Consider the following 15,295-nt stretch of genomic DNA (forward strand, 5'->3'; position numbering starts at 1 on the left):
TAACACACTAAACATATATACAGACACTATATATATAGTTATCATACATACATACGTACACACAATGTATACTTATATTTGCATATAATTGAGTAGCAGTCGTTGCATGCATTGGGAGTAGAGAGATGATCAAGACTCGTTGAGAAATGAAAGTAAACATAATACTTATAGTTCTCTTTGCTCTGCTTCTCATCACCCAAACACTTGCAGAAGCCAATCACAAACACCATCAACAAGGAGAACGCAAAGAAGACGCACAGAAGAGAAGATCACCATCTTCATCTTCAAGCAGAGGCAGAGGCAGAAGCAGAAGCAGAAGCGGAAGCGGAAGCGGAAGAAGCGGAAGAAGCGGAAGAAGCGGAAGACCATCATCCCTATGTGACCCCTTTTTCCTTTACTTGTTTGGAACCTGTGGTCAATGGCCTTTCCCTACTTCTCCCTCGCCTGATAACCCCTTCCTCCCCACACCACCGTCTCGCCCACGGCCGCCCCCACTCGCACCCCCTCGTAGACCCACACCGCCGTCACAACCACCGCCACTCGTGCCTTCTCCGCTCCCTTTCTTCCCTTCTCCACCACCATTAGTACCCTCGCCTTCACCCCCACCATTGGTACCCTCGCCTTCACCCCGACCATTGGTACCCTCGCCTTCACCCCCACCATTAGTACCCTCGCCTTCACCTCCTCCGCCTTCTTCACCGCCTCCATTGGTCCCCTCGCCTCCACCACCTTCCTCACCTCCCCCGGTTATCCCCTCGCCTCCACCACCGTCTCCGCCGCCGCCATCTCCTCCACCATTAGTTCCATCACCGCCGCCACCGGTACCATCCCCACCACCCCCATTGGTACCTTCTCCACCACCACCAGTAATACTCCCACCTCCATTCATATTCCCAACACCACCACCCTTGGTCCCTTCACCACCACCGCCTGATCCATTCATACAACCACCAATACCATGGCTCTCCGACCCCCCTCCCTTCCCAATATCCCCTCAACCAGAATTCCCACCGCCACTAGTTCCAACATTTTTACCGCCACCATTAGAACCAGATTTCCCACCTCCTGAATTCACACCAGCGCCACCACTAGTCCCCACTTTTCTGCCGCCACCCATTGATTTGTTCTCGCCAGCGCCGCCTCTTGTGCCGACGTTTCTACCACCACCGTTAGAACCAGACTTCCCACCTCCTGAGCTCACACCGGCGCCACCACTAGTCCCAACTTTTCTGCCGCCACCCATCGATTTGTTCACGCCAGCGCCGCCTCTTGTACCAACGTTTTTACCACCACCTCAACAAGATCTGCCACCGCTTGTTCCCATCTTTTCTTCACCGCCGCAATTTCCATTGTTTCCACCTGATCAAGAGCCATTTACGTTTACACCTCCTGTTGAATCAGCCCCAACTGTGCCAGACCTTTTCTTGCCACCCCCACTGGTTCCTGATATCTCCATGAACCCACATCAGACTCATGCCCCTGATGGTTTTGATGTCCATCAGGTGGGACAGTAACTATCTCATCGACAATCACTGTCTCGTTCGTCTGATCAGCTTCCTCCCCGATCATCTGATTCTCCTCCAGCTTATGAATCAGACTCCAGCTCTATGAATTAGTTCCCGTAGCATACAGTATTCATATTAACAAATAATGTGGATATTTTGATGTTTTAATTTTCTTATTGTCCTTCTTGTAGCTTATATGTATTCTGCATGCTTTTGTTCTCCAATATTTATTTATGTATTCCAGAAGAATTCTGATTCAGCTAACTAAACAGAGTAAATAATGGAGATATATAGTGTAATTGTAAGAAAATTATTTGTCACCAGACGATAGATATTTCAGGCCACTTGAAGAGATCATTCAATCGTATTTTTCAGTTAATTTCCATAGTTTTGATATTGAAAAGGGACCAAAACGAGAAAGTTGGAAGAAAACTGTACATTGAAGTAAGTTAATTGGAAATAGATTTAAGTTCTAATAAGGAAGCTAATTAATTCTGTTTTCCTTTTTCTCTAAACGACGCCGTAAATGTACTTTGGGGGTCAAATCTCAATACTTTAAGAACTCAGTTCTCTTGATCATCCGTCCAGTAACTCTTATTAATCAACAGATCTTAACTATAAATACAAATAAAATAAATAAAAATTTAATAAAAAATCATTAGTAATTATTGAGGCCAATTTTATAGCTCGTACTTCTCTGTTTTGCAGGTACATATATATATATATATAAATATGTACAGCCAAAATAATAATTCTACCCTGAACCCAACAAATCAATTGAAAAAACTAATGCTCCATACTTTTAAAATGTTTAAATAAACATATATATACATATGTATATTTATATATATATATAGAGAGAGAGAGACGTCAGTATTTATAGTAGATCATTGTAATTAATTAGCCAGATGAACAAGGACAAATTAATGCAAATATACAAGAATTACAATTTGAGTTTAGACTTACATTTCGACTGAACATTTTGAGTATCAAGAAAATAAGAAATATTACACGTGCTAATTGAAATCGCACGCAACTTCAAGATCTTAATTACTTTCACTTTGCCATGCAACGTGACTCCTGACGTAAAATTGAAGCTTCGAACTACCACATCGTTGAAGAAAGACGAACTCGCCACCATCTTTTCTATATCGAAATTCCCTGGCGTCGTAATATTAATCATTCCACGACTCGATACTGCCTGTTTCGGAATCGGAACCTCCGCCACAGCATCTCCACGGTAATTCACAAACGCCGTCGTGTTTTGGAACGTAAAACTACCGTAGTTGAAATTATGGATGGTGATCACTGTAACCATTGTTTGATTAAAGGACGTCGCATTTGGGTTGAAGACACTACTGAAATCGATGTTCTCTAGTCCTTGAGGCTGTAATGTAATTTCTGGGTCTCTGAGCTTGAAGATGGTGAGTGCTAAACTGGTGATGACTGCGGCAACAATTATTAAGAAAATTATTATCAGTAGACACCATATTTTGATTAACCTTCGATTGGATTTTTCAGTCGTTGAAGATATTCCCGTCTCCATGATTTTAATCTTGAGAAAAAGAGAATTATATCTGTTAATGATGAAGAGAAGAGAGTTGAAGAAAATTGGTGAATGGTTGAAGCGGGTAGCTTCTGTTTTATACTGGGTTTAAGATTTCTATTTGAACTCGGATTCAAGCAGAATAGGAAAGTAATGAGATTCTAGCAAATAAAACCGCTTCGGGAAAGGTAATTTACTAATTTGTGATGTTTCCTATTTTCAATTTGTTGCCCTTTCTGTTAAACGACGCCGTATATAGCCGAAAAATCAAAAATCTTTTATTAAATATTTAATCCTTTACCTATTTAATGTGAAATTTGAAATTCGAAGTAAAAGCCCCGTTGCAGCAAACCTCTGTATTTCGCGATGAATTTGCCGGAGGAATGCTGGGAATTGATCTTTGAATCCCTCCATCACCTCTGTCACTTGGAATCCCTTTCTTTAGTCTGCACTTCGTTCCTCGCCGTCTCCAACAGCGTCCGCCACACTCTCTCTATCACTCCCCAAACAGTTCCCTACCTCTCCGTGATTCTCCACAGATTCCATAATCTCAAGAAAATTGTCATCCCTCAATTCCATGGAGATCTAGATTCTATTCTCTCTCAGATTTCACGATCTCGTTTGGATCTCCAATCGCTTACTCTCTGTAATCAGAGAACTTTTCCAGCACTAGGTTTTCGAGAATTGGGCTCAAGGATGAAGAATTTGAGGGAATTGAATTGCTCCATCACTTCATCTTTGAAGGACAGCGATCTGATAGTGATTGGCAATTCATTCCCTTCTCTTGAAGAGATCGACATAAGCTATCCAGAGAGTGGCCACAGTTTTTATTTCCGAAACATGTATTTGCATTCGACGTCAGTTTCGAGTTTCGTTACTGATTCTGGGATTCTAGCTTTGTCGAAGAAGCTCAGAGGATTGCGCAAAATTAATCTTTCTGGTAATCATTTCATTACCGATAAATCCCTCATTAATTTGTCCCAAAATTGCCTGTTACTGAGAGCTATCACAATTCATGACTGTGATTTCATTACTCATTATGGTATTAGTTTTGTCATGCGTCATAGTCAAAACCTGGAATCTATTTCAGTGGATGGAATTGGAATTCCTACCAGTGAGTCGTGGTTTGAAGAATCCTTTCAGTTTGCTAGAGGTTTGCGTGAACTTGATCTCTCTAATTCCTCCATCTCCGATCAGTTGCTCTGCTTGATTGCGGAGGCTGGCCTTCCGCTGAAGAAGCTTCTGCTCTCTCATTGCTGTTGTTTCACGTTAGTAGGAATTTCAACTTTGTTGTCTAAATACCAGTCTCTTCTGTACTTGGATCTTGAAGGAGCAAACTTCCTGACTGATGATTCATTAATTTTGTTGAGCTACTTTCTTCACGATTTAACGTTTATAAATCTTAGCTCATGTTCTAAGTTAACCAACTCGGCATTCTTTGCTATTCTCAAAAACTGTCCCCTGCTAAATGATATCGAAATGAAGAATACAAATCTTGGGGTGGAAGAATTTAGTATGGAAGTTGTGAAGAATTACCGAGTGAAATCTCTTCTTTTGGATGGGAATTATAGTTTGGATGATGAATTCATAAAAAAAGTTGCGTATGCTTGTCCCCATTTACAAGTGCTAGGTGTTAGCCATTGTTCAGGTATTACAGAAGAAGGTATAGTTGAAATAATGAAGAATTGTTTTAAGCTTAGGAATCTGGATTTTAGCAGATGTGGGGGGGAGATAAAGAATCTTGATATAGACTTTTCATTTGCAAGGCTAGAGGTTTTGAAAGCACAAGGAACAGGAATTGATGATGAGACATTGGTAGTGATAGGAAAAGGATGTTCTGGGTTGGTGCATTTGGATTTGGAAGGTTGTTTTTATGTGACAGACAGAGGGGTGAAGGAATTGGTAGAAACTTGCAGAGCACTAAGGGAGATAAACTTGAAATGGTGTTCTAATGTCAGTATTGACATTGTAGCTTGGATGGTTTTTTCAAGGCCATCACTCAGGAAAATAATTCCACCATCTGGCTTTGTTCCCACTGAAAACCAAAGGAGCTTCTTCTTGAACCATGGCTGTCTAGTCTGTGATGGCTAGTTTTCAAAAACCCCAAATGGGACTACCTTGTCAATTCTTGTGACTCGAAGTATTCTTTCATTTTTGGTGAAACTCTTGAACCTTAATGTTTGTTTCTATTTGCAATTTCTCTGCATAACTCTTGTATCTCAAGTTCACGGAATAATAATAATTCAAAATTGCAATTAGCATAAAGCTTTATTTTTTTTGGGATAAATTCATTGGAGAACTTCTTATTGGTGGATGTTCTTACAAAAACAAGGCTTCTTTTTCTACGTTCATACGAAATCTATGTACTGTTCATAGCTTGCAATTCTCTGCTCATAGCTTCGACTCCCTTATATGTATATATAGCTCGCAATTCCCTGTTTTGCAGGCACATCTATATATATAGCCAAAAATAATAATTCTACCTTAAACCCAACAATTTTCTTTTTGTTTTCTGAGGTTGCCCGAACCCAACAAGTTATTTGAAAAATCACTGTTGGTAGTTCCAAAATATTCATACATAATATAATATATGCATTTAAGTGTACATGTATGTTGCGACCAATATAATTAATTGAACCGATCAATAATAAATTAATCAAATTAGTAAGTTTGAATTAATTTTAACACTATTATATATATATATATATATGTTCATATATATGGCGGAATTCACATTAAAATATAAAAAATTAAAAATGTATATATTATTTAACGAATATGGAAGAATAACAATTTGTTTCGAGACTTTCCCGAATCCGATGTTCCAAGTCCTTGGGATTCTATCGTAATTTCCGACCCCTTGAGCTTGAAGATGGGATGGTGAGTGCCAAAGTGGTGACTACTGGGGCAATAATTATTAACAGACTTATTGCCCCCACAAAACATCTTTTAAGAACCCTTTGCTCAAATTTGCCAGTCGTTGAAGATATCCCAACCTCCATATTTTATATACACACACCATGTCTATGACATAATTTTCCATTTTCAGTATCTTCTTGTTTCTTTTTTTGTTACAAGGGGAAAAAAAAAGGAAAAAAAGAACAGACAAGAAGTAATCAACTAGGAGGAAAAGATTTACAAGTATCATAAAACATAAAACCTTGAACTGTATTTTAAGCTTACTTTCTAATCATATATAGCTTTGCATTCATGAAAGACATGCGAGCAAAGATTCCACTTGAAATCGGTGTAAATCCCAACATAAATTCCCTGCAACACCAGAGAACTGGCAACACTATTATGCAAGATTGATAGGTTTGCCACACAATTTCTCAACTTCACTTTCCAAAAGCTCCAACAAATTTGCTTTTGTTCGGCGATAAACCCAGGCTTGCAAATTCTGATCCCAATCAAATCTAGACGGCCCACTGCATCAAAAGCAACATTCAAAAAACTCAATAGAGATGCACCAAAAATCAACAATGTTGCTGAGATGAATGCCAACTATACATGAATTTTCATGCGTTCTTTTCAGGATCTAGATTTTCTTGACAAAAGTTGATTGTATCGAATATGAGCAAAATTAAACCCATACCACTCATCCAATACTAAAGCGTGGTTGTGTTAACTAAAACCTCATAGAGCACCAATACATGTTACGAATTAGATGTAGTTTGTTAATGCTGGTATTTATTCTATGCAACAAATAACCATGAACCCTAGGATGGATTCCTAGTCTTGGAAAGTTCCAAAAAGCTAGTAATTTTGACAATCTAATCACAAATTGATGATCAAGTATGATATCTTTATTTCTAAAAAAATGAAAACCAGAACCCTGGTCGAAGCGAGTAGTCAAATTGATTCCAAGCAAAGCATGTTTTGCTTTTCTCTTGATGATCCCATCTATTCATTCACGTAGAACCATCTAATCTTCAAAATTGTATGTACTAAAGCATAAAAACAGTTTGCCAAACTTTATTCACCCAATATGAAAATCTAACTACAAATTGACGATTAAGTATAATATATTTTTATTTGTGTAAGGAAAGCTAAAGACAGTAAAAGTGGAACAGAGACCAAAAACCCCGTATTACTTCAAGATATTTTTCCCCAAGAAGGAAGAGAGAGAAAGAGAGAGAGAGAGGGAAGCAAGGCTTTGCTTTTCTTTTAATGAACTGCATACCAACCAAGGGTGCAGATCATTGGTTATCTCTTGCCCTCCCAACAGGGAGACTCAACTTCAAATCTTGCTAAGTGCAAGAATTTTAAAATGTATAAAAAGAGCCTCCCCATTAATCTGCATATCTCTGCAACAATTCATTCGCATGGAATCATTCAATCTTCAAACAATGCATATATGTACAAAACTCAAAGCAGGTTTCTCAAACTTTATTCAGTCACATCTTCGACTAATACGTGCAGTATCAAGGCAGTTCAACAGTTAAAAGTACAAAATCACAGCTGAAGAAAACACACGATAGCATTATTTTTTACCTCAATGGGGAAGACAACCAAATTTGCCTATTTGGAGTCTGTTTGTTCAACACATAGGTCCCTAAAGCGCCAAGTTTAAGGGTCAAAACCTCATTCTGCAGCACAAGAAACAAAAAATTATACTAGAGCATCAGAATATTTTATTTATGATAGTAATTATCAAATGAACCTCTCTCACCCCATAATCAACATCAAAGCCATCGATTTGGACAGTGTCACCATATTCCTGAGATGCACCCAAGATAGAGAATCAGACTTTCCAGTTAGAAACAAATGAAATCATAATATCTCAAAAGAATATATCACTAATTAAAATTGAGATCATAAACTTTTAATAAAGGCTGCTTAAGATAATGTAAACAATGATGCACATTCCCCTTTTACAAAGAAAAAAGTAGAAAAAACCCACTCATCCACTCAACAAAAAAAGAACCACAACATCTAGAAAAATTGGCTGATTCCCAGAATAAGTTTTCAGAAATAATTAATTTTACCTCAAATTTCTCTTGTAGGTCATGGATTGTAGAATTGGCTAGCCTGTGAAACTCATCCTCCTGCAGAAGAGAACTGTATGCATATTAATCATTAGAAACCATCACGATGTGAATATGGACATGAACCATAAAGAGAAGGCCCAATCCAAAGAAAGAGAAGGAAATAGGCCAAAAGGAGATCTTATAACCGGTCTTAAATTTCCATATGTCTCCCCATTAATTTGACCACAATCTCTTTTAATTAAAAAAGAATGCTAAATTTATCTTAACTAGGAAATTAGTTTTTAATTTTTAATTTATTTCCATATATCTCCTCTCTTAATTTGGCCACAATCACTTTTAATTAAAAGGGAATACAAAATCTATCTTACTTAAGAAATTAGTTTTAATTTTAATTTTTAATTTATTTCTTATGTAATTACGAATTAAATTAAGAAATTTTATTTTCCTTTTTATTTACTTGGCTTAACCTATAAACAAGTCTCAAAGTTTTCATTGTAAGGCATTTAAAAATTATTTCAATAATATTAAGAGTATTTTTTTTCAAGAGAAGTTCTTCTACCATCTTATTGAGTAAATAATGGACCTACCCATCAAAGTACGATCTTGTAGTGTTTTTCCATTCTATTTCTTTCATTTCCAATTACTTTATTTCCTATCATTCTTGATATTAGATTAAGTAGTAAGGATTTCTATAGGATCAATTTCTTTTATGTCTTTAAATGAAATTGTATAAGTTCCTGATCACATTAGTTGATCCTGGATTCCGCATCATTTGGTATTAGAGTTTTAGCTTCATCTAGACCTACTATCTTTTACTTTTGTACTTTTAAATTCTTGTACTGTTTATTTATTTATTTATTTTTTTGTTCATCTACTCAAAAAAAAGATCATCTCATACATTGATTCAAGCAAGACATAAAGTCAATTGATGCTTTCTTGGCTTGATAAAATCATTGTTGGGTATCATTTTTTTTTATCTACTTTTTTTGCAGTTTTGTTTCCGGTGCAAAAAAAAAAAGAGAAAAAAAAAATTAAAAAAAAAAGAAGAGAGGAAAGAAAGGAAACAAAGGAAAGAAATCCTATCGGGAAAGTACTTATCTTTTTGGTACTCAACCATCCTTCCTTGAAACGGTTTAAGAACCACCTCTTCATAAGGCAAAAGCTCCTTTTATTTTACAATTTTTTTTTACAACCACGTGTATTCACACTTACATAGTTCATTAAACGCTACATTTTTTTTATATAAAACGTAACATACATCAGGAATAGATTGGTAAGAATATCTTTTGGATTTCTCTTTGGAACAATACCAAATCCCTACATCTTCTATAAAACGTCAATTTTTTTTTCGACTCTCAGTTTCTTTTATTGTTCTAAACTTTAGTTCTCTGATACATCTAAACATCTACATTGCATCTTAAAGCTTAGTGTAATTGATAACACACTACCTCTTCCTTTGTGTATTACATTCGTGCTTCTAGTATTGGCACGGGATTTGTTCTATAAGACTTCTTACGATATCTTAAAACAATACTTGAGAATACTTTGATTCAAAATAATCTATCCGGCACTCAATTTGAGGCTGGGAGATAGAAAGGTAAAAGGTAAATTTTTTTTTTACTAATTCTCTTGTATTTCGCTCACTTGACTTTTATCCTCCAATAATCTCACACACTCTTACCTAAATTTTTTTTTTAGTAACCCTTTTGCAGGAAATCTTCTTAAAATATCAAGTGAGCATCAAAGTCCTACCAACATAATGCTCCCTATGGAGGCTATGCATGCAAAATTGGCACGGCTTAGTCAAGAGGTAGATAACTTGAGTAGTGGTCGAAGTGAGGCAAGACACAGGACCCCTAATACAAGGTGGCCTAGAATTCAACATCCTGAAAATGAGGTCGGATCCTGTAATGATGAGGAGGAAGATAGGGTGGAGAGGAGAGAAGAAATGAGGGATAGTAATATCAGCTCCATCAAGATAAGAATACCACCTTTCAATGATAGAAATGATGCTGAAGCATACTTGGAGTGGGAGAGGAAGGTAGAACTAATCTTTAATTGTCATAACTACCACGAAGAAAAGAAGATCAAACTCGCAATGGTAGAGTTCACTGACTATACCTAGTGTGGTGGGATCAACTACTCCTCACTAGACGGCATAATAGAAATCGAACAATATCCTCTTGGAGAGAGATGAAAGCAATCATGCAAAAAAGGTTCGTCTCAAAAGTTACAGCGCTTAACGCAAGGGTTTATGTCCGTTGAGAACTATCACAAGGAGATGGAAATGGTCATGATCAAGGCCAATATAGAAGAAGATCCCGAAGCAACCATGGCGAGATTCCTTGGAGGTCACAACAGAGACATCGCCAACATGGTGGAATTACAGCACTATATGGAGGTAGAAAACAAGATATACATGGCCATGAAAATTGAGAGACAACTCAAGTACAAAAGGAGGGGTACATCATATGTCACCCCTACTACGGCTCAAAATGGCCCAAAAAAGAAGAAAACAAGAGAGCATACGAGAAGAAGGAAAAGTCTGCACTACTAGATACAAAATGTATGACACCTAACTCATCTCAAAAACATAGTACAATTAAATGTTTTAGGTGTCTCGGAAGCAGACATACAGTTTCTCAATGCCCAAATAAGAAAATCATGCTACTGAAAAATGACGGTGGAATTGATAATGCTAGTGATTGCGAGAGCGAAGATAGTAATAACATGCCACCACTGGAGGATGTTGAGCAAAATGTTGAATATCTAGCTCAGGGGGAAGCTTTCATTATCCGGAGAGTTCTGAATGTCCAAGTCAAGCCGGAAGAAAGTAACCAGAAAGAGAATATCTTTCACACTTATTGCTTTATAAATGGGAAGATATGTAATCTCATTATAGATGGGGGTAGTTACACCAACGTTGCTAGTACTATTCTAGTTGATAAACTTGGGTTGACATACACGCATCATCTTTACTCTTACAAGTTGCAGTGGTTGACTAATTGTGGAGAGATGAAAGTGACAAAGTAGGTATTAGTTTCCTTTTCTATTGGGCGATACACTGATAAAAATCCTACTTGGAAGACCTTACCAGTACGATAAGTGTGCAACTTATGATGGCTATAGGAATCATTATTCCTTTAGCATGAGTGGTCAAAATTTTAAACTTGTACCGGTATCACCTGAGGAGGTATTCAAATATCAGCAGCAACTCAAAAACTCCATAAAGAATGAAAAAAATAAAGAATTAAGCAACATGAAAAGAGAATGTTACTCTATGAAACAAGAGCTAAGGATGCCATCTTTTAAGAAAAAATTATTAACTCACCTCAAACCTTCTTTATTTAACAATGTTGTTTTGTATGACATTTTCTATAAAAAAAACAGAATTGGTGAAACCCCTGCATAAGAAGTGTCCGATTCGAGGATGAATCGTTTTTTAAGGGAGAGGGGATGATGTGAGCATGGATATGAACCATAAAGAGAAGATTCAATCCAAAAAAAGAGGAGGAAATAGGCTAAAAAGGAGATCTTATGGCCAGCCTTAAATTTCTATATGTCTCCCCATTAATTTGACCACAATCTCTTTTAATTAAAAGGGAAAACTAAATTTATCTTATCTAGGAAATTAGCTTTTAATTTTTAATTTATTTCTATGTCTCCCCCTCTTAATTAGGCTACAATCTCTTTTAATTAAAAGAGAATACTAAATCTATCTTATATAGAAAATTAGTTTTTAATTTTTAATTTTTAATTTATTTCCTACATAATTACAAATTAAATTAAGAGATTTTATTTTCTTTTTTATTTACTTGGCTCAGCTTATAAATAAGTCTCCAAATCTTCATTGTAAAGTATTCGGAAATTATTTCAATAATATTAAGAGTATTTCTTTTAAAGAAAGGTTTTTCTACCATCTTATTGAGTAAGGAGTAGATTTACTTATTAAGATACGACCTTATGGCATTTTTCCATTTTATTTATTTCATTTCTATTGACGTTAGTTTTTATCATTCTTGATAGTGTATTAAGTAGTAAAAGTTTTTATATGATAAATTTCTTTTATACTTTTAAATGAAATTGTGTGAGTTACTGATCACATTAATTGATCTTGGGTTCCATATCACATCATTTTGTCATGTGAAACACTATCCTCTAAGTCCAAAATCATATAGTCAGCTTATCAATTTCTATGTAATTAACTAAATCAATGCAACAATTAAATCAACAAAATAAATTTCTTTTCTTTCTCTTCCAACAGAATTTTTGACAACTAAACATAAACTTCCTTATTTCATATGAAGAAAATACAAGGAATCCCATATATCAGCCACAAGTAAATGAGAAAACGGAGAGAATTAGCATACCGGTAGTCAATGGCCGTGGGGCTATGTGAACGATCACCGAGATCGGTGGAGGGAGAGCAGAAGTTTCTATAATCATGGGAACAAGGAGACCAAGGAATCCCCCAGGAGGAACCAGGGAACTGTAGTAGACGAGTAGGTGAGGGAGGTAAGACATGAATCAAAGATAGAAAAGGAGGAGAGTTTAGGAGCCTGGAGAACCTTCTCAGTGGAAGCAACTTGGACGTCATAGGGAAGGAGAGAAAGCACAGGGCAAAAACCACCGTGAACTGGTAAACAACAAAACATTAGACCTCTTGTTCAATAATGGGTTGAAGTAGTTAAAAAAGTAACTACATTCTCAGCCCAATACAAAGGATGCATACAGCTACAGTTGTAAGACCCGTTGCATATTAACTAATACAACCAATTAAAATTCAAGTTGAAATTTGAAGGTTTTATGGTCATAATCATCATCATCATTATTATTATTATTATTATTATTATTATTATTATTTTCAGAAAAGTAAAGAGTATACATATCAATCTTCCTTAAAATCCAAATAAAAACCAAACTGACATTCTACGCATGTACTGCAATCTAAAACAAGCTAAACTGAAATGGAACACCCCAAAAATAAGAGCAACAGTTGGTTTGGATAGAAAACCTCAACCATAGATAGGAAAACCTAATAGAAACTCTGAGAAGCAAAGCAGCCAGCAGCAGGAAACCAAGAACTTAATAGAAAATTATCTCAAAAATAGAATAATTTTGAGAGAAACACCAGCATAGATAAGAGCTGACATGATGATGAAGAGCTTGAAAGAATTTTCATTTCTAGTCAGAATACAAGAAAAAAATAAAATAACAAACAGATGCAACAAAAAAAAGTGTCATGTTGGCTACGTAAGGGTCAGGTTATGGGTCTAAAAATAGGATAATATAAGAGAGGACTAGACCTTTTAACAACTTTTCTTCCTTTCCTCCCTAGTGTGAACAGAATTTTAAGGGCTCCACGGTGTTTAGAAGAAACCCTAGATTTGTCGAACAAATTCTACTAAAACCATTTCTGAACTCAAAAGAAGTTTTATCATCAACCGCAGAATTAACTGCCCCACAAGCAGTTCTTTGGAATAACTATGAGATTGTTTTTGTATACTGTAATCTTATGTTATTTTTAGTTTTCTTCATCTTCATTTTTATCCAGTTCTTCTACAGTCATACAACCGAAAATAACACTGAAATAAACCACTGAATAAACAGAAACACAAATACACCAATATTTCATGAAATAATAAATAAGAAAATGCAGGAAAATTAGAAATAGAAATCCCTTATCACAACTGTTATCCAGTTTCAGGCACAAGTGTAGCATCCTCTTGCATTAGTTTCCTCTTCTCTCAGATGTAAATCAAAACCACTCCACGGATACTAATCATTCAGTTTCTCCACATATGATTCAAAAATAAAATCCCACAGGCAATTTCACAATGAAAGCATACGAAAAGATAATACTACTCTTTTTATAAAAAAAATAAAAGAAGGGAAGATGTATTAATGTGATGCGCTAAGGGATCATCACCCATTTACAAAAAATTTACATGTCACCTTCTTTCTTTTTCTTAAAGGCCTTGTATATTTCTACTCTCAGACAAGGTTTAACAGACGTGCGAGACACCGACGATTAGTAGTTTAGGGGTTTTATGAACTAAGGCTTTGCAGTGCCAGGAGCCCGCCTGGATACCCTTCACACTGCATACCTAACCACCGTTCAGCCACCCTCTTCCAGGGTGGTAGCGGGGACCTGCCAGGCCAGCGAGTCCAAGGAGGGGTCTAATGAACTAAGGCTTTGGAGTGCCGGGAGCCCGCCTGGATACCCTTCACACTGCATACCTAACCGCCGTTCAACCACCCTCTTTCAGGGTGGTAGCGGGAACCCGCAGGGCCAGTGAATTCAAAAAGATAATACTACTCTTATATGGTTGGTTCAAATCTAATCCTGCAAATACAACCTAGACAGAAAACCGAAAGATTAACATGATAATATACTACTTTTTCTATACATTCATGCATCAAAAAGCCTAGTGAGCACCCAAAAGTCATGAGGCCTTTCTACAAACAGTTGATTACCAAACAAAGGAAACCAAAGTTGTTTTAGTTTAAATTATCCAATTCCGACCAGATAATCAAAAAAGAAATACTAGAAAGTGGAAGGTAAGCTTGTTGACATACGCTGAGCTATTCAAGAGGAAACGAACATCACCATATAGAGATTTCTCTCCCTCTTCTCACCTTTTCAAACCCGAATGCCCAATTTTTCCTATCGGTTCTTCTCTTTGCTTTCCCCAAGTCGACCTCTTCGTATGGTAAAAATGCAGACTTCTGCTTAACGCTTTCTCTGCCTTTGTCGACTCAATGGACTCTGTTTCCGCAGCTCGTCTGCTTCGGTCTCTGTCTCCGAAGTCCCGATCAGAATTCAGAGGCGAACCCTTGTCTTCTTCCCTGGTTAACCTGAACTGTTATGGCCCCCAGGGCTTTGGGCTTGAAAATGAGTTTCGGTGAAATGGGTTCAATTAGATTTTTTTCTTCTTTGTCTTCTCACAGTAGGATTTATAACTTACACAAATCTTTCATTGTGATAAAAACACAATAGTTTTTCAGTGTGAAAAAATAATTAATTAATTCTCTTGATTACGATTACTTTGAATCAGATCAACCATTATAATCCACCAATTAGATGCGAATGTAGAACTTAATTGAACTGTTTTGGAGCAACTATTACCAAAGTGTTTACCATGTTATAATTTATATTCATACATAAAAGAATAGTCATTATATAGAGGTCATCAAACTTAATTAATTGATATAGTTAAAAATTAAAACTTTGAAAATCTCTGAAGTACAAC

The 15,295-nt window shown here is 36.5% G+C and overlaps 4 protein-coding genes across 5 annotated transcripts; 2 read left to right on the plus strand and 2 right to left on the minus strand.

Annotated features, from left to right (window-relative positions):
- LOC148266096 (uncharacterized) lies at positions 1–1,754 on the plus strand. Its single transcript, XM_088220983.1, has one exon. It carries the CDS (start codon positions 147–149, stop codon positions 1,512–1,514), a length of 1,368 nt encoding a protein of 455 aa, XP_088077109.1. The 5' UTR covers positions 1–146; the 3' UTR covers positions 1,515–1,754.
- A 694-nt stretch (positions 1,755–2,448) lies between these two features.
- On the minus strand, positions 2,449–3,051 carry LOC148266097 (uncharacterized). The gene has a single exon (XM_088220546.1). The coding sequence runs from the start codon at positions 3,049–3,051 to the stop codon at positions 2,449–2,451; it is 603 nt and encodes a 200-aa protein (XP_088076672.1).
- Positions 3,052–3,360: 309 nt separating this feature from the next.
- On the plus strand, positions 3,361–5,326 carry LOC110821005 (RNI-like superfamily protein). Of its 2 annotated transcripts, XM_022050662.2 has the most exons (2): positions 3,361–3,991; positions 4,142–5,326. In XM_022050662.2, exons 1-2 carry the CDS (start codon positions 3,418–3,420, stop codon positions 5,140–5,142), a joined length of 1,575 nt encoding a protein of 524 aa, XP_021906354.2. In that variant the 5' UTR covers positions 3,361–3,417; the 3' UTR covers positions 5,143–5,326. The 2 variants fall into 2 exon arrangements, with proteins under 2 accessions (XP_021906354.2, XP_088077110.1); XM_088220984.1 differs by having other exon boundaries at positions 3,361–5,326.
- A 468-nt stretch (positions 5,327–5,794) lies between these two features.
- On the minus strand, positions 5,795–14,908 carry FH (frataxin-like protein; the record flags this gene model as incomplete). Its single annotated transcript, XM_088220548.1, has 5 exons — positions 5,795–6,479; positions 7,546–7,640; positions 7,724–7,771; positions 8,040–8,112; positions 14,682–14,908. Coding segments are annotated over 5 exons (573 nt in total), but the record flags the coding sequence as incomplete, so codon positions are not given.
- Positions 14,909–15,295: the final 387 nt, after the last annotated feature.

The sequence above is a fragment of the Carica papaya genome, chromosome 5 (genome assembly GCF_054855325.1).
Source record: "Carica papaya isolate Zhongbai chromosome 5, ASM5485532v1, whole genome shotgun sequence".
NCBI lineage: Eukaryota > Viridiplantae > Streptophyta > Magnoliopsida > Brassicales > Caricaceae > Carica > Carica papaya.